Raw genomic sequence first — 20,421 nt, 5'->3', positions numbered from 1 at the left:
GATGGGGGTTACAGTCAGTACATAACAGTTCCACTCTGCTGCTTCTTTCTTCTCACAATTTTCCCCTGCTGCAGCGTGGGTCCTCTCCACATGCTGCAGTGTGAATACCCGCTCCAGCAAGGTCTCTCCCATGGGCTGCAGGGGAATCTCTGCTCTGGTGCATAAAGCACCTCCTCCCCCTCCTTCTTCTCTGACCTTGGTGTTTGCACTGCTGTTTCTCACACCCCACCCCTTTTTTTTTTTTCCTTCTCCTCCTCTGCCAACCCAGCATTTTTGACCTTTCTTAAGGATGGAAAGCAGCCCAGCAGAAAAGGACCTGGGGGTGCTGGTGGACGGGCAGCTTAACATGAGCCAGCAGTGTGCCCAGGTGGCCAAGGCGGCCAACAGCATTCTGGCTTGTATCAGGAACAGCGTGGCCAGCAGGAGCAGGGAAGTGATCGTGCCTCTGTACTCGGCACTGGTGAGGCCTCACCTCGAGTGCTGTGCTCAGTTCTGGGCCCCGCTGTACAGGAGGGACATTGAAGTGCTGGAGCGTGTCCAGAGGAGAGCTACCAGGCTGGTGAGGGGTCTGGAGACCAGGTCATATGAGGAGAGGCTGAGGGAGCTGGGCATGTTTAGCTTGGAGAAGAGGAGACTGAGGGGAGACCTCATTGCCCTCTACAACTGCCTGAAAGGAGGTTGGACAGAGGTGCGTGTTGGCCTCTTCTCCCAAGTGAGTAATGACAGGAGCAGAGGAAATGGTCTGAAGTTGCGGCAGGGGAGGTTTAGGTTAGATATTAGGAAGAATTACTTTACTGAAAGAGTGGTCAGGCACTGGAACGGCCTGCCCAGGGAGGTGGTTGAGTCACCATGCCTAGAGGTATTTAAGAAACGTCTAGATTTGGCACTTCAGGGCATGCTTTAGTGGCAGAGATTGTAGGTTGTTTGTTTGTGGGTTTTGGGGGTTTTTTTGGTGTGTGTATGGTTGAACTAGATGGTCTCAAAGGTCCTTTCCAACCATGAAGATTCTATGATTCCATGTTTTCAGAGGTGCACCACCAGCTTCACTGATGGGCTTCACTTTGGCAAGCAGTGGGTCTGTTGTGAAGCCAGCTGGAACCAGCTGTGTCCAGCACAGGACAACCCCATACCTCTTCCCACAGAGGACACCCCTGCAGGCCCTCTGCTAACAAAACCTTGCCACCCACACCCAATACAGAAGGCTAAAAATATAAACAAGTACTCAGGACTGAAAAAGATGCCTGTAAGTTCAGTGCTTACTCCTTCTTAGGAGTCCTTAAGGAAGGCAGAAGTAACCCAGAAATATGCTCCACACTGGCAATACTTTTGGTATTGCAATTTATTTCACATTACCAGCTCTTCAGAGGTAACATTCATGATAAAGTATTCAAAAACACTTACATATTATGTGACAGCTTTCAGGAAGATACTGCAAAGGCTCATGTAATCCTAGTAAGGATATTTTGCATTGTCCTTCTATGGTCACTGGAAAAAGATATGATCCTCCAGAAGGCATTTCAGAATGGATAGTTGACATGCTATTGAGAAATCTCATCTAAAAGGGATTCTCTCCATAGCTACTGAGGAATCCTCGCCTGACTGGTAGTCTTTAAAATACCACTTTGAAAGAGTTCCATCATAATCAATTTCTGATTGATCTACGGTATTAAATTTGAATAGAAGGAGAATACGATCAAATAAAAATAATCTCAGTCTAAAAGCAAAAGAAGAAAAAAAAATATATATATATGTTTGAGATGTTTTTACAGATGGAAGAAATATATATGATTCCCATGTACTTAATACTTTATCCTTTGCTTCTTTCTAAAAAAGAGTGCTTTTTGAAAATACTTGCTGGTATTGCACATTTAGAAATAAATACAGCTGACTTGGTGCTCCCACTCCCTAAAGCAGGTATAAAAGTTTACAATTTCAGTTTTGAAATATTTCAAATCCCTTTGTGCAAGTGTAAGTAAACACATAACAGAGGATTAGGCTTTATAAACCTACCTGCTTGAAGTGAGAAAGTATTTTCTTGCATCTCATCAGAACTCAAATCATCTGACAAGTGAAGATGTTGGATTCTCCCGGCTGCATTTGCACTAGATAAACGTCCAACTGAAGAGCGATCAGAAACAAGATTTCTTTCCCTGAAAAAAGAATACCAATTTGCAGTGTAAAAAAACAGCTTAACATATCTTTTTTAATCATTTCTGCTATGCTGAAAATTTATATGTTTTTCAATACACTTTGAAAAAGCAAACAAGCCTTTAAACATTCCTCTACTATGTTTGTCAACTATATTCACAATTCTAGCTCTAGGTGTTTGATTAATAGGGAAACTAAGTAGACAGCAATGATGTATTTATAATCTATTCATTATTTAGTTTATATACTGAAAATATTAAAAAAAACCCTTAAGATAACAATGAAATATGCTGAAAAAATACTGCTTATTCATTATATTCTAAATAGCCTTTTAATTTCTGCAGACATCACATACAGCTGAACAAAACAAAGATGCTATTTGATAAAACAGGGCTTGGTCAAATATATCTTAAAAAATGAAACAGTTTCATATAATCACCACCATGCTGAGGACTGAAAACCTACCCCTGTAATATATGAAGGAGCTGCTTGATTCCACCCCAAATTCGGATTTCTGCACTAGTCTCAGGGTCTTCACAAACCTGTACTAGAATCCAAACTACACTCCATAGAAGTTTGATATGATCAGAATGGAGTAAACTGAGCAAGACTGGAACTCCTTCATGCATTTTTACTTGCTCTTTGATTTGTGACTCTGCACAGAGGAGACGTAGCAACTCTGCTGTGAGCCTAAAAGTAATCAGCAAGAAAGTTTAATAACTCCATCACTACTTTATATTGTCAGTTAGCAAAGGGAGAAAACACACAGCAAATGTTTAAGAAAGAACTGAGACTTCCTATAAAAAAATAAAGAAAAATGCTTGAAGTCACTGTAAACTGGTTAAAGTCACTGTTTAAAAAAAAAAAAAAAAAAGAAAAGAAAATTAAAAAGGTGGTCCAAACTTGCACAAGGGATTAAATTGTATTTACATTGAGTTTGACCATCAGCATAGGCAACCAGCATACACAGCCGGGATGGAGGTGGCCAGGTGGACTGCGGTCACCCATGGTACCACCTTCTTGTTAATGGCATTAATACTACAAGTAGCACTGACTGCATGAACTTGTAAAGTCCATCTGCGGAATTAGAATAACTCCGCAAATAATCATGATTCTTCTCCAGTATGGTTTGAATATTATGTTTACAAAAGGGATTGGATATATCATTTAAAAGGTTTATAGAAGGTTTTCATTAACTTAACTCCAACTAAAGTGGACTTTCATAGAAAATATGGTTAGGGATTTCCATTTCCACTTGAAGCAAAAAAGGTACATATGTGTTTGATGAAACATATGAATTCCGATTCATATCTGAATTTAAAATTATTCTTAACTAGCACTGAACTTCATGAGCTTCCCGCCTAGATTTAAATTCTATTTTTATAACAAACTTTTGGTTTACATGCAATCTAAATAATTTCAAACACAAAAGCTAAATAAAATATTCTAGTATTTCTTTATCTTTAGTCATATGGAAGATAATCTACATGTGTGAAATAATTAAGCATGAAATTTAAAAAATCTCTTCAGAATATTAATGCAGTAGGATAAGTGATATAACATCAAATTTGAGAGTCTCTTGGTTTCTTACTGAAATGCAGATATACTATGCTCAACTAGCAGGCTTATCTGAGATGAAAGGGCATTTAAAAGACTGAAGGAACCTTTATGATGTTCTGATTGAAGGGATATAGGGTCTGACCCAGCCTCTGGCATAAACTACAACAGCTGTATTTCTTGCAATTTTTTAGTAGTTTCTATTGGGCATGGCAGGAACTGTTCAGCATGCTTTCCATCTAACCACTCAGGTCTGCCAGAAGCAAAGAGGAGATGCACCAAGAAAAGCAATTACTATCACTTTACGGTAGCATTGCAATTTATTTGCACCTCACTGTAGGCCATCAGTGGAGAGAGAGGAGACAGCTTATAACAGAACTACTAGAAAAGATTTTGCTATATCAAGATCAGCCTTAAAATACATAGGTATCAGAACTTTACCTTGAGTATATTAAAGTAGCACATTATCTAATTCCTGTAAATAAACATGTCCCTAAATGAAAAAGTCAAAATATATTTTAACACAATTAATCTACAAGCGAAGTCTCACCTTTTAGAAAGCAAATCGTATTCATGTAATATCACCAGCAAGTTCTCAACAATGGTGAGCTCACTTATCTTCTCCCTACATTCTGGACTACAAATTGATTATTTCTGGTATTTGTAATCAAATTAAATTATATGAAAAAACACATTGCTCTTTAGCCTCCCTCCTTATACATTTGACCATTTTTTTTTTCTCAAATCTTAAGTAATATCATATTGTGCACACAAATATTTAGACACAAAAATATGCTGGGTCAAGAGTGACACTGCAACAATTGCCAAATTTTCCAGCACAAAAAAAGTAAATATCACAAAAGACACAAATGTATGTCATTTGTTTCATACTAGAAATTAAGCAAATAAGGTACATTTTTAGATTCAAATACAATTTCCATGAATATTTGTAATATACTCCAAACACTTCCTTGCCCAGTCCAAATGTAACACATTTAATTCTGTGAAGAATGTTAAATGGAAGTTGAAAATGTATGTATAACATTTAAAATAATACTGATATTTAAAAAAAATAAACTGAAATAGAATGAAAGAAATATGGGAAAAGAGAAAATCTAGAGAAATCTTAGTAAATAAACTCTACTGATCTCAAGGAATTGTATCTATTCTCTTCAGTTTTGTAATTTTTCTTATAATTTTTTATTTAAAAGATAAAATTCTTATACAAGTCTGGAAGTCACAGAACAATAATGTAGAAGCAGCAGCTTTTCTTCTATGAAACTACTAAGGTTGAAAGATGCTGTATCTTCCTTTTCTTTTTTTTTCTCTCCGTACCACGAAAAAAAAAATCTTATCTTTATTTAAAATGGTCATTAGTGAAGACAGGATACATAGACATTTATTTGAGTGTATGCATTCGTTACTTACTACACTGAACAATATCCTTGCTGGTTATTGTGAGGCACTGTTACATTAAGCTCAGCACAAAGGATTTTCATATGCAGGAAATTAGTAAGAATTACAGAATCCTGCACAGAGATTGCAAAGAGAGATTCTTTGACTCCAGTCTTGCAAAGTTCTCCACATGAGCAAGATGTCTGTTGCAAGGAACAAAGTTTCTTTTTAATTTCTATTGCTTCAAATAAAATTAAGCACACTTCACAGATCTCCACAGAACAAGGCCTCATTTTGAAACAAAGAAGTCTTCCTCATAAACAGCTGTTTAAGATTGTGTCAAGAGATAACATTAAAATGCTTATTCTGAACTACAGCATATAAAGTTGAACCTACCTTTCTGCTAAGCTAGTCAGAGCAAGGAGGGCACCCAAAAGCACATTGCTGTCTCTGGCAGATAATAAATTTACTAAGGTCTGGAAAATGAAACATGAAACAAATATAAATTATACTCTGTTCTTTTACAACATAAACTCATATAGGTTTATTTATTGAAAGGTCAAAATTAAGATACCAAATCCTTACACAATACGCTAAAAGTCTTAGGCACATTTAAAGTACACTTTAAATACACTTAAGTATACACTTAAAGTCTTAGAATACACCCAGATTTAGGACAAGCAAGGAAGTATCTTCTCAAACTCCAACTAGCATCTCTCTTGACTGCTAAAGCATCTGTCCAAATTAATATATCATTGTAAAAATCTGTTCCTGTGTAAAACACTTCAGAACTCTAAATCAAGGCCTCCTAAAGCAAAAAGTTAATTTTCAGCTTATATTTAAACAATGCCATATGTAATTTAAGGCCCTGCATAGAGGCTGTTAATGATTCATATCAAAGTAAATTTTGTATTTATCTAGATTCTCTAAACATGTGTTGTCCAGTACTATCTGATCACAATTGCCAATCTTTTACTGCAGCATAATAGAATCACGAAGCTCTAGTTACAGTGATCTTCATCTCTACTGTTTCTCAGTTTGGCCACAAACGAGCAGTTGTTAAGTATAGATCCTTAGACTGGCAGCAATGTATAGCAAGGGATGTCTAGGTTGTTACTGTTCCATTTAGATACAGAATACTTTATAAGTGAAAAATCATAGCACAAATTTATACAAAAAATATCAATTAAAAATATATCTATACTAAAAAAATATATAAGACAATTTATATCATAGTAACATGTAGCTCAGGACAGTGTAAACATGAGTACTAATTTTTATATGAACAAGTTTAGTTCAAACATTTAAGACCTATTTATCTCAAACAACCAATAACCATGCATCAGCAATTAACTTACATACAAGAAATAACTTTTATGATACTACTAATGCATCTGTAAAACACAGAACTGAGATTATCTTACTTTACAAGCTTGACAAGGTAAGGAATTTACTCCCACCTAGATCAAAGCTGAAAAGCATAAGACATTCAGTTAAGTAGCTAATTGGTTATAATTAGCAGTTTTATAAAGCACTTACTTTATGTGCTCCACTTGCTATAACCCATTCTCTTTGATCTTTAACAGCAGCAAGCTTTTGGAAAATGTCTATGGAACAAAGGAAGTCACATAAACTGAAGCTTTACCACTTAATATTTTTCATTTTACTAATCAGATAATAAAGCAAAACATTGAATAAGTTCTTTGAACCATGACTATCTCATTTTACTCTGTTATTTCAACGTATAAAGAGGTATTAATTTCCTAATGAAGTATTACTTAAGTACAAAACCAAGATGTGCTTCTCCACAGCAATTTCAGTTTTTATTTGTGTGGTTATGCCTACAATAAATCTGGTAATATCTTACTGGATGACCATCTCAAGTGTTTAAAACATTTTAAGCCTCACACAAGAACTTGGAAGCGCCCTTTTAATTTATGTTATTACCTATAACACTTACATGTCATGTTGACCAACTTGTCTACATTGTGCTGCTCTTCTCTGTAATCAAGATAGCCACTTGCTACTGTTTCCATATACTACAAGTTGGCGGGGGGGAAGAAATAAAAGATACCATTAAAAATAGTGTTAAGAATTCATAAACCTAGAGTGTTATGCACAGAAACAGCCTGTAGGTGGTGCATCTGTTTCACGAAAAAAGTAAATCTGCAACATCCTGCATACTTTTGCTGTAAAACTTGTCAGGGAACAGAAGAAATCTTGGAAGTAAAAGAATTCAAAAAGCAAGTGTAAAATGCTACAAGAGTAAAATCTACTGAAGACTATCAAATACAACGACCCTACTTTTAGGGCCAAAATTCCCTTCTTTGCAAGCTGCTAGAGATTGATAAGAGCTTTCTGGGGAATTATCACTTCATATTTCTGCACTCAAACTTTTCCCTCAGCATCTACTATTGGCCACTGTTTGGAACAGCCAGATGGATCTTCAGTCCACACAGCTAACAGGCTCAGACTCTAAAAAACCTATACAACTGCAGGGGGACGAATTTGGTGGGGGGGTTGGGTTTTTTTTTTGGACATAGCCAACTGGTCGGAAATGGTGGAAATACGGTCAGAAATAACCCTAATAACTACCTGCTCAAACATATTTTTCCAGGAAATGAGGATTATCACAAGGATGTAATGTTTGTTAGTACACATAATCATGATATGATTCTCATTATCACTTATATATTGGTCTTACATATGGTGGCATTTTGAAATTTGCAGAACACGGTATCAGGAAAATACAGCAGTTTCAACCAGATGGTGCAGAGAGGCTAGAACTACAGCAGTAGCACACAAGAAAGAAAGCACACGAGGAGTACACTACTATGCAAAGTAATACTGGTAATAATAATTTTATTAGTGTTTACTCCTAAAACAACCCAAAACACTTTAAAATGAGAACAGGTTTTTTATCTGAAACTTCCCCCAAAAATGTTTTTAATGCTGTATAAAATAGTCTAACAGAGGACTTCAGACTTGTGATTTGGCAGGAAGATTTGAAATTACTGCCACTTTTCAAATTTCTGAGGGATTTTTGAAAGTCTCGGCTAAAACTTTTTTCAAACTGCGTTTCAGAGTGCTGGAAACCCAATTAACAATTTTATCTCGCCAAAAAGGACACAAAAGATTAAGTTCCCCAGAAGTTCAGAAATCATAAAAATTACATGTCATGACTTTCTTAATTCTCTATGTGAGCAACACATGCATAGTAAAAATGATTATCAATTATATGATTTGGATTCCTGCTGCAGAGGACTCCATGTCCAGATGTTGCCGATGTCTCAGCAGGCCATTGCACTTTGCACTGCGCAAGCTTCTCAAAACTAGGGCTAAGCACTAATGACATGTGATACTGGAAAACACCAAGCAGTTCCTGTGGGAACCATATCCATTAGAAACTAACGACCTTTAACTCCTGCACTTTAGGGATATTTCAAACCGGTGACTGTCTGACCAAAGGGCTCATAGCACACTAGTGGTTCTTTGAAGCACAGGTGACTCCATAAATATTAATGAATTATGACTGCATTCTAGAAAGAGACATTTGCTTTTAAAATTCAGATATTTTTTTTTCCTGGAAAGAAAACTCCTGACAATTTCAAACATATTCAAGGTATGTCATATCCCACTGCGAAATTGGCACTGATGAACAAGTATTAAAAACCCAGGAGTAAAGCAGTATTAACACAGCAATAACAATACAGCAGTCAGTTACCAATAATGTTTTGTAATGCAGAAGTACTGTAGTCCCCAAAGTTAAACGTGCTCAACATTCTATCACTATGCTTTTACCTTTGAAAAGTCATTTGCTACAGTTCAAGGTGACTTTACACATCTTCCTTCAAAAGTCTACAGTTTCTTTTGACTGAAACAATTGTGCAGACTTTTCTAATCCTTCTCCCACCTCAGCAGGCATTTGCTAAGACTCCTAACTAAAAGTCCTGAGTTAAATGCTGCTAGATTATGAGGAGAGCTGCTTTGTGCACTAGTGAAAAAAACCACACCAACTTTTCATGTGAGAAGGAATAGACTCGCTTCTTTCCATAAACCAAGAATATATGTACACCGCTTTTTACAGTGTATTTTATTCTAATCATTATAAACTGACATGCAACATAATGGACAAAGGTACTATGAGGAATTTTACCTGAGCTAGATTTTCAATCCCACCCAAACTGTGGAGCATTTCCTAAAAGAAAATAAAAGAAAAAAAAATTGAGTCAAAATACAGAAAACTCCAGAATAAGAGAACACTAGAATATAAACTGTTTGTTATGAATGTTGAGAAACCTTAAATCCAGTGGTCAAAGTCAATAGATTCTGGAGATGCTTATCACCTTCAGAGTTCAGAATTACTTATAGTACGTAGATAAATAAAAACACAGAAGTGAAATTTTAAATGTTCTAAAACTGAAAAAATAGTATAAGTTTTGGAATACACAGGAAAAAAATACACAAAACCAAATATCTTAACAAATGTCTCAGGCTTAGTCCTATGAATAATAACTATAATAGCCAAAATAAAATTAAAAGCTAATTGTTTGTAGTTCAGAGCATTGGGCTGCTAGGGAGAATAGGCAGCTTTCAGTTTTCTGCACTTAGTACATAATGTGAATTATACATATCTACGGTAAAGTCAAGTACAGAGTCTAGGGCTCAGAGCAATGATCAAGCCATCCATTATGGAGATTTACAGGTTCTTTGTTAGGGTTAGCAACAACAGATGCTACATGAGAAGTATCAGAAATCGAAGAAGTTATGCACTAACAGTGCAAATTCATTTTTGGAATTTCTGTGTTTGCAAATCACATCTTCACATATAGAAACACATACATATAAGCATGCATCCATAAGAACACACGTTTTTATACACATGCACCAACACAACTCATATGCATGATGCTTATATGCATTCTCTTATTTAAACAAGAAATGGTATTTTGACATACTGACCTGATAGCATGGATCCCTAATTAGTAATCTCAGGCAGATTAATACTCTAAGAAAATGGATTGATGGAGCCTGATTAACCCACTCCCTGAAAAAAATATTCAAAACATAAACCAAATACAATTTTAAAAAGTGTTAAAACAGATAAAACACTGATTCAGGAATCAGTTGACTAGAAGATTAGTGATTTACAAGAGCTGAATAACATACTGTACTATAGACCTTAGAATACCATTTATATACAAACATAGTAACAGCTCTAAATAAATTTATTTCATTATATGAATGTTGCCAGCCATCCCTTATTATAACACTAAACCGATGCACAAAAGTACATGCTTATCTCTAAGCACAAACTGATCGGGCTTTGATATAAACTTACTTTAAGTGTTTGGATCAAGGCTCAAAAGGGCAAAATCACTGAGAAAACACATATCAAACTTCAGTACACAAAATACACTTACATAAAATATTAAAAAAACACATGGGTGCTACAGCAATAAAAATGGCTAGATTTTAAATAGTTTTTGAATGATCATAATCTATCCTTGGCTTTAAAACTCTAATACCACTAGTCCTTGGAATAATTTGTCATTTAGTTTAAATCTTCTTGATATAGGATTATACTTCCAAATAGAACTTCCTCTTTTATATTTCTCCATACAATTCCCCAGCACAAGACTTGTCAGAAAACACCTCAGATATGCACAAATCATCCAGGGACAGTAATCCTGCATAAAATACCAGTAATGGAATCACTATTTCCATTGTCTGCTGAAGGTATCCCCATTTTCCTATTTAAAATAAACCTAAAATTGGACTCTTTGTGGTGCGTTTTTTTGTTGTTATTTTAACTGAGAGAACAGAATCTGTAACAACTGGGCAAGTTTCCAAGGAACGGAAGAAGTCTATGAGACGTGGCAGTTCTCTTCCCTTTTTATCATTTGCAATTGGGAAAGACGCCAATGGCTAAAAATAGTTTGATAAAAATAAATGTTTTACAAATAGATACTAACAAAATCTCAGCCCTTCTATGCCAATATTCTGCTCAAAGTAATACTATTTTTCATTATGCTTCCATAATTGGCCACTTCAGAACTGCACGAAACTTTCACGGAAAGAAAACGGCAACCATATACTGGTAGGCAAAATTTGTAGGTCAGATTTTAAAGCGGCCTGAAGATCATTACCACAGTGGTTCTACAGAGTTACTCTTTCAAAAAGCTTTGACTCTTGACAGAAGTTAGTTTCTTTAATGGAGCAAGGCATGAGTCACATTTCCAAGCAGGGACAGTAATTCTCTGACCCTGGTAAACATTTGAGAGCCTCTTCTACTATAGACATTTACAATACACGTTACTAGATACCCTAGTGTATATCCAGCATATGCCAGCAGGTTTTTTTCAACCTGCTTAGTTTTACTCCTTATCCAAACTACTTGAGCAAAGCTGATCGCAGCTTTCTTGTCAAGAGAACTACCTCCAACTGGGATTTCTGCCAACACACTGATGCCAGTAAGTGGGTGTGATTTTTTTCTTGCACCCCAACCAACACAGTTATGCCAGCAAAAGTATGTAATGTTGATGAGGGTGACAGTTTCTAACGCTCTGACACAATGCAATGGAAGTAGTTCCAAAGAGAGGACACCATCACAGCCATAGTAAAATATTTATAAAGGCCAACTAAATGGGTTTTACATACCTACGAATATATGTTTGTTTCATTAGCCTTACCTGGGTGCTTTCATTTATAATACAAGGCTGCATTTGCTATACCATCATCAACAACAAATACCAAAGAAAACAAAAAACAAAATATGAGCTAGGTATGGCACAATGTATAAATAGAATTTGGGAAGGCACAACGCAAGTTATTCTTAGAATTTTAGCAAAAGAAGCCAAGCCACTGACATCCCATTGGTGGGTACTGAGACGATAAAGTTCACTTGCAAAAAAAGAGGTACCAGATTTACAAATTACTTACATGACCTTACTTGGGCTTTAAAAAGGGAAAACACAACACACTGTAGTTGTGTATAGTAACAGAAATCCTGAAAAACACATCCTTTTTTTTCCAGAAAATATCTTTTTCTATTCCTCCCCATTTTTTTAAGGTGTTGTAATTCTTCCTCATTCAAATGAGGAAACATCCATGCATCTTGGTTATTTGCTTAAAGCAAGAAAGCGTGACCCTCCTTGGATATGAATGTGTTCAATATACTGACCTGCAGCTAAGTCTGTTCTTAACTAAAGCTGTAAAGATCTCTTGAAACAGCTTATGTTTGGGATGTTTGCTAAAACTTCTCTCATTCTTGTAGGTCACACTAAGGGAAAAAAAAAAAAGAAAAATGTTGAATTGCTGATTATCTTGCCACAACGTAATTTTAGTTGCCAAAACTCAACATTAGCAGGAAAAATTAAGAAATGTCGTATCAGCAGTTACAATAGAATAACACAACTTCAGATTTCCAGACATTAACAGCATGGAAGAACAGTCTGTCTCATGCATAATTTGGGACTATTATAATGGTACAATATAGGCTTTCCAAATAAAGAAACCATTATTTTATTTAAACTGACAATATTAAGTCTGAATAGTACACTCTGCCGAGTGGGAGCATGTGTCTGAAACTTACAAAGGCAGGAACATTCACAGTTAGGTTTAGAAAGTTAAAAATATATAATTCATATCTTGGGTAACAGGTTAACATGAAAGTACAAGTAAAAGACATAAGTACAAATACAAATGCCTTCAACACTTCAAGAAGCTTTAAGATACATAAAAACGTGCAGAGATACAACACAATGTCATCGTATTAGCTTTTTTCTTTTTTTTTTACCTGAAGTTTTCAAGTTCAGCAGCTTCTGTTCGTTCTTGCCATTGACCACAGGGTTTTTGTTCATTGCTTTTGACATTTTGCGGAGCCCTTGTCACACTGGTTTGACCACTTTCAAAACATATAGCTGGAAGCTAAGGAGTAAAGGGATAGTACTGATGAGTCAAACATTGTGTTTTAAGTTTTATAAGAATATTATCAAGCAAACGTACCTTTTTTCAAGTTTTGACTTGAACTTTGGACCTATAATCTGCCATTATAAAATATACGCACACCCCACGCAAAACAAGACTGATGTGGTAGAAAAGTGATGTAAAGCAAGGCTGGAAAACTAGTACATGGAGATATATAAATTGTGCACAACAGTGTCCTTTAAAATGTATAATGGTAAAGCTCAGCAGAATCTGCAACACACATTCATTACCTATGCTCCTTACCTGTCCCACTCCTACAATTGCGCAGCCTTCATATTCTTTCTAGAAAGAATCTGTAGAACTCAGATGTTTCAGCTTTCTGCTCAGAAGCAATTCCATGCCTCCATCCAGGAAGGGAGTGCATAACTCCTATCTCACATGGACAATTCCCTAAGTCATTTTGTTGTATCTTTTTACAGAATAGAAAGGGAGAAATTGTTCTGCCATTCCAAGGACTCGCACCCATCATCGTGTGTTGATCTTTGCTTCAAATGGGAAACACAAGCTTCACTAAGTGACTTGAGGTCAAGAAGATTTTACTGTGTCCTATAAGTTTCATGCATTGAGATTTATGCCCTGAAGATTTTTATCGGAAGTGTTATTCTCGGGAGACAAACTGCTTATGGTTAAAATGATGATTTTTTTATTTTATGTCCTTTACCACTCTTCATCATGTTGTAAGTAATACATCTCTAAGCCTACCTTCTCATGACATTGTGGAATGGCATGGAAGAAAATAAATCTGTTAGGCCACTTGACTATATGCAACCATTAAAAAAAATAAATTAATAGATTACTTTAAAAAAAAATATGACACATCCACTACACAAGATTTTGCTAATGTGTTTAATCATAATGGAACACAACAGCCAAAGTATCTGCCACAAATCATAATCACCATTACTTATAATTATAAAATTCTACAGCACATTTAATAGTTATTGAAAAATACCTGTTGCCTGCTTGACTGAACATTTAAGAGAGACTGAAGTCTTTTAAGATCAGAATAATCCCTAGGATAAAACACAATAGCATAAATAGATATGTTAATAGTTACATAAAAGTACTTTTGTAAGAGTAAAGAAGGTCAACAAGCAAGAATGCTACTGACAGAAAAGAAAGTTTTCTAGTGTTGCCTAGTGTCCCCATTTTGCATAGAGAAGAATTTATAGCTTCTCCAGAATGCCTTAGATCAACAAAGGTGTAAATAAACTTTGTGACCCGAGTAACAGTTGTCAAGTTTATACTGCATTTCAAATTAAAGCATTCTGCTTTGGCAGCTAGTGCAAATTCCACACGGGTCCTGCTGATGTTCAAAGACAGGCGTCAGATACTATACCTCATAGAGATCCCATGAGGTTTTTTGTCTGTTGCTTTTTCTGTGCTCTTCAACTTTTTGTCCTGATCAGGCATTGTGTATCACTATTGCCAGACGGCTAAAAACTCATTTCCTTAAAAAATAAGTAGATAGATACAATTATATCATTGCAGCAAAAGTTGCAAATGTTTACTTACAGAACCAACTGATGAAACTTTAAGAAATAAAACAGCTCTACCGTTTTCTTAACGTGAACCCTTAGACATTACATAAGGATATCCTTTAGAATTCCAGATATTAACAAGAAAGTAATTAACCTAACATACAGAAACCCTATTTTCACAACACATGGGTAGGTAATATTGGTTCCTACTATTACACTTAATTTTTATTGGGATTCTTGCTTTTCTTGCATATTATTACCATTACTTTTCACCATGGATTATCTACTTAGGTTACAACAGTGCTTACAGGCTGACATCAAGGTTGTATCATACAAGCTGTTGCTCAGACAACAGAGAATATAATGGTTTTATCACCTAAACAAACAAGACAGGTGAAGGGTAGAAAAAGCAGGTATCTATCTGACAAATACAGTGCGATGCATACAACATGCAGTCTGCCAAAGAACCACAGACATTTTCAGTAGTTTGATTCTGAATTTCAGGTGAATGCCTTATACTTATAGTGCCCAGCTTCTCTTGCAGTGGGACCCACAGCTTATTTCCACAGGTGAGCACAGCTGTATGGCCTGGCCTCATCAGGGCCATTACCGCATATTAGATCCACTGCAGACAACGTTCAGTCTGTAGGTCTCACTTCCCACAAGAGCCCACAGCTTGTTGCTTGCATCGTATGCAACATTTGTTCACTGAAAAATCTTACAAAGCCCTAGAAAGAGACAGAAAAACATAGAAAGGGGATAGTCAAGAGGAATCTCTTGCTGCCACGACAGCTATTATATGATGTGGATCCTGCTCTGAGTGAAAGAAGGATGGTCAGGAGGAGGCTGGGGCTGAAGAATAAGCCTGAGAACTGCATACAGCTGCAGCATACTGGTAGAGCACTTCCAATTTTTAAAAAAATGAGGATATAATACCCCTGTCTGTTCCTTTCTAGCCATTTGACTATTCACTAAACATGGTCCGTTGGATGTTCCCTTTGGTGTCTCTTTAATAGGATTTTCCATATGAAATATGATAGCCTCCTTTTCTCTTTGTGCAGCGTAGAATTCCTCTGCTATTGATTTTTATTCCTCTTTCTCTAAAGGCAAAGAAGAAGAAAACCTGGCAGGAAATAAAAGCATCGTAAGCTACCAGAAGCTGCTGCTTCTCAGCTGAAAATAAGAGTTATTTCCCAGTTATGCATTCTCGCATCAGACATACAACTACACAAAATGAAACTGTTGACAGTATGAACTAGTGCACTGTATTTCAGGTCACTCTAGAGTGGTCTGAAAGCCCAGCTCATCCATTTCTATTCTTTTAAACAAGCCTTTATCCTACCACCACTCTGCCCCCCCACCCCCAGAGGATGATTGATCTGGATCTCCAGGAAATTCCTCCTTTCTCCTCCACACATCCACTCCACAGGGTTATTAAAAAACACTTCAGAACACTTCCATTGTACCAGTTACCGCCAGGGAACGAATATAAACAGGATCTGTTCTACCAGTCATCAGACAAAATGCCTGAATTCAGATTAAACCAAATGAAGTTCATTCAGTTCATTTATTTCCTTTGCTTCAAAAGCAGTAAAAGCTAAGAGAAGCCAAGTACATTGCTAAGCACGTACCAATCCTCATGAGTAAGAGCTTCCATGTATTGTTTTAATGATATTTGTACTTTATATCCTCTCCCCAATACCCCGATCCATTTGACATATTACTAAGGCATGACACAATGCAATCATAACCTCACATTTGCACACTAAGAAATACTGTGAAACTCACAAATTATCAACTTGCTTACAAGTACGTGTGTACAAAGCGCAGATTTCAACCAATTAAAGAATCACTAAACAAAACCGCACACGAAACAACTTGTCCATGAGCAAATACAGTTAAATCTTAAAATTTCCAGCATTCCATTTAACAAAGTAATACTTGGGTTAAACTTCTAAACCATAACCGGAGGATTCCCAGTATGGTTAGGACTCAATACCAAATTGTTAGGTCCTTGTGATTTTTTACAAAATCTTACAACTGTAGACCAACCTTGCTTTAGAGCTACCAGTCCAATGCTTTTGCTGTTTGTGGTACCTTAGTAAAGATGAAGCAGAGCAACAGCTAACTAAGATTTTAATGGTTCATTGTCATTATAGATCCAAATGTGCCTGTTCAAAGTGGAACCTGACAAACATCAAGCCAAATTCCCTTCACTGCTGTCCTAGAATGAAGGTATGCAGCTCAACCAGGGATGCAGCCCTCACCCGGCTCTGAGGACTCCTTCTGAGGTTACCTCTCCGTTTCCTAGAGGCCACTAAGCCAGCACGAGTCAGTAAAGCACTTCAACAAAAAGAGGCCAGCCCTGGACACAGACTGACCCTGCACAACCTCTTTGGTCTGCCAGCACAGTAACACCACAGGTGCACAGCTCACTGGACTGGGAAACCTGATTCAGGTTGTAAATAATCTCTCCTACTTTAACCCTGATTACCTTATAGCTTGTCCCCAAGTACTTCTGCTGTACAAGGACAGGGACAATAAGCAGAAAGAAGTATTTATCCATGCAGCTTAAAGCGTTGTGCCCTTCAGCCTTACAACAGAGATAGATAAACCAATTAATCAACAGGTAGCTGCTGGTTAAAATGGCAGTCCCTTTCCTTTCCCTTCCCAACCTCAGACACTCACCTCTGCATCTTCAGCTTTTTTGGCGCAAACCTGAGCCAATATAGAGAGCTAAACAGAAAGCAAGCCATATGCTTCTCTTTGTAAAGTTAGTTTTCTACCAATGCAGCTTGCTGATGAGTACCTCTGCTGACAAGGCAGGGGGCAAGAACGCACAGCTGTAAATGGAAGGAGAAGAGCAGAAAACCCTTCCATCAGTAGCCAGTCATTAAATCAGGAAGGTGTATTAGCACCACACACTGAGTGAGGGGCAGACAAAAGGAAACAACCCCTTTTTTCCTTGTATCAGACGTAAACCTGAGAGAAAACAGGCATGAAATACTTCCTTACCTATTCTCACAGTTATTTGACTTTCTTGAAATCACTGAATAAGTTCCCAACCCTGTGTGTCTTCTTTACTCCTGCCAGCAGAAATTTCCATGGAGCCAGGCTATTAACTATCCTCATAACCATCCCCTAGCTATTAAGCCAGCCCCATAAGTAATGTATAAGAAACAAACCAAACAACACTTGCATTTCACTGAGGTTGTGCCAGAAAAAGATTGAGATCAGACAACTCCTTAAAAAAACAGAAACACATTAAAAGAAAATGTCTTTAGAGCATAGAGTCTTATTCAATTCCATTTAAAACAATGAAATGAGAGCAATATTAACTAATTCATTTTACCTGGGGATAATTACATTTAATTACTTATGTTAATTCAATTACATAGGAAGAGAGATGCATTCTGATAGCACTGGCATGCAGGATAGGACAAGAAATGCTTCAAGAACCCCATCAGAAATGAAAGAATTGACATGACGAGAGATGGGAGACAAAGGAATTACTACCCCAGGCTTGATCTGTGGCCCAGTCCAGTATCTGTCTCAGATGACACAAGCACATAAACCTTCAGAAGGTGAAAACAAACCACCAAATCAACAAAAACACAAAGACACGTTGGAGGATAAATCTACCACCACAAACTACTGTGTAATAGTTAGAAACTCTCTTAAACAAAAAGATATCTTACATTCTTTACAATCTTTGTTAGCAATAACTACTAGATAGTTTGCAAGCCAACTAGTTGCTCTACCTACCCTTGAACTCCTTTCTTAATCACTCCAGTGGCCAAGTTCTACTGTCTAATTATACATAGAAGGTTAACTGGCTTAAGCTGGATAAAGAAGCAGTAGATACATTATATCTTGGCTTTAGTAAGACTTTTGATGCTGTTGCTAGATAGGAATGTATCTAATACCATAAGCTGGGTGTGAGGTCAAATGAAAATTCACTCCTTAAAAGAGCAATTATCAATATATTATTGTCAAAATAGAAACAGCAAAGGAAGCATAAAAGATGACAAAAAGTTCCCAAAAGGTACTTCTCCTCCCCCAGTCTGATGAAACCAAAGGGAACTCTGGACCGCTTCCACTCTTGCTCTCGGAAAGCATGGCAATCAGGATGGGTGGCCACCAGTGACAGCCCATGCCTAGGAAATTCTACACTGATGAACCCATAGAGACAACATTTGAAGAATATTTCTTACACATCTTACTGACTGAATCAATATGGAAATCCGCATGTTCGCTATACATGAAAACTTCCGCATGCATATAGTTACCTCAAATTTTATTTTTTTAATAATTTCTATGAAGGTTCTCTGAAGATTAACTAGGATCCAATATTACGTTCCTGTTTTTCCAACAAATTGAAATATTCAAGCCACTGCTGGCTTGGGGTTTTTTTTGTTTGTTTTCCCTCTGCACCACTCCAGTTCCAGTAGAGCCATACATGGCCAGGCCTATTCTCAGATTCATGGACCCACGCAATGCGAGTCTCTGGGCTACTTTCCAGATCATAACTTTTATCTGTAGATACAGCCTAAATCTATGCTGTTAATTTGCGGTTCACAGATGCAGGAAAAAAGAGGATTTCTGAGGTCTAGCGAGCAGCTCTGTATCACGGAATCTTCGGAGTTGGAAGGGACCTCTAGACATCATCTAGTCCAACTCCCCTGCTAGAGCAGGATTACCTAAAGCACATAATCAATGCAAGGACAATACGTAGCTGTGTGAAATTCATCCTCTCTGTCCTTGCTACCAGGCAGACCTTTTTAGGAAACTGTGCTGCTATGGCTTGGAGCTCCTGTGAATCACAAAAGATTGCTTGAAGCGTTCTGAAGGCTCAGAGCTGGTAAAGGTGCGGGGCTGGGGAAGACGTTAGGAGGCTTGGGGGAGGGATGGGGGCAGAGTAACCCTTATTTTAGAGGCATTACTCCTAGTTTGTTAGGCAAGATTCAGGACTGAGATGGCCTCTCGAGCTGGCAGGCAGCGTACCGCACAAACAGGGCTTCATTTAGAAGCACAGAGATTCCCTGGAGTTTTCACATCTAATTCATGACTAAGCTGGCCTGGCTCCACGCTTGATTTCCACCCCCTCCCCCCCTCCAAGTGTTTTATGCCAAGCTGCACGTCTACGTACATTCCTAAATGCCAGCATTACGTTTGGACTTCCTCAACATCAAGCTCGAAACCTTTATCCCTCCGTGGCTTAATTATACCATGGCTGAAGCACGCGATCACCCGGCAACTGCGTGACAAAACCACACCACGCTGAGAGGACAGCGGCCCAATTTTGTTGCCTCCTCCGTCCCCCTCCCCACGCCAGCCCTCGGCGTCTGCCACGGCGGGGAGGGGCGGGTTCGAGCCCTCCCCAGAGGCCGCTGTCGGGCTGGTCTCCCCCGCAGCGGAGGCCAACGGTGCTTCCCTCCCCGCCTCCCTCCCTCCCGCCGGCCCCTCGGTCCCCTCAGGGAGCGGTTGCCGTTGCCCCCCCTCCCCCCCGCGTCCCACTCACTTCGCGGCGCGCGCTCCCCTCCGCTCCGCGGCCGGCTTACGGGGAGGGGAGGGGGGACGGCGCTCCCTCCCGCCGGGAACGGAAACCCGCCCCTCGGCCAATCGCGTCCCGTCTTCTTCGACAAGAGCCCGGCTCGCAGGCCAATCGCGAGCCGCCGTGTTCCGCAGCGCCCGGGCACCCTAGCGACCGCCGACGCCGGCGGCCGTTGCCATGGGCACGGGGACGCCACGGCCGGGCCCCCTCCCTGCGCGCAATAAAAAGAGGAAAAAGGCCGTAATTCAGTAGATTTTTATTGCTTTTACCAACTTTCTGAAACATTACAAAAGATAA

At 38.1% G+C, this 20,421-nt stretch overlaps 1 protein-coding gene across 3 annotated transcripts in view; it reads right to left on the bottom strand.

Annotated features, from left to right (window-relative positions):
• Positions 1-14,502, bottom strand: part of NEK10 (NIMA related kinase 10) — a 98,686-nt gene extending 84,184 nt beyond the window's left edge. For all 3 annotated transcript variants that reach the window (XM_054191673.1, XM_054191674.1, XM_054191675.1), the window contains exons 1-12: positions 14,429-14,502; positions 14,042-14,102; positions 12,899-13,029; positions 12,284-12,382; positions 10,063-10,147; positions 9,257-9,298; positions 7,061-7,139; positions 6,640-6,707; positions 5,497-5,576; positions 4,256-4,342; positions 2,614-2,838; positions 2,011-2,150 (exon numbers count right to left, since the gene is read on the bottom strand). In XM_054191673.1, coding sequence (XP_054047648.1) covers positions 2,011-2,150; positions 2,614-2,838; positions 4,256-4,342; positions 5,497-5,576; positions 6,640-6,707; positions 7,061-7,139; positions 9,257-9,298; positions 10,063-10,147; positions 12,284-12,382; positions 12,899-13,029; positions 14,042-14,102; positions 14,429-14,502 — 1,171 coding nt within the window. The remainder of the gene's footprint in view (positions 1-2,010; positions 2,151-2,613; positions 2,839-4,255; positions 4,343-5,496; positions 5,577-6,639; positions 6,708-7,060; positions 7,140-9,256; positions 9,299-10,062; positions 10,148-12,283; positions 12,383-12,898; positions 13,030-14,041; positions 14,103-14,428) is intronic.
• Between the last annotated feature and the right edge of the window lie 5,919 nt (positions 14,503-20,421).

The sequence above is a fragment of the Rissa tridactyla genome, chromosome 2, assembly GCF_028500815.1.
Source record: "Rissa tridactyla isolate bRisTri1 chromosome 2, bRisTri1.patW.cur.20221130, whole genome shotgun sequence".
Lineage (NCBI taxonomy): Eukaryota > Metazoa > Chordata > Aves > Charadriiformes > Laridae > Rissa > Rissa tridactyla.
Note: the sequence above shows the minus strand (reverse complement) of the source record. Positions and strands in the feature narration are given on the sequence as shown.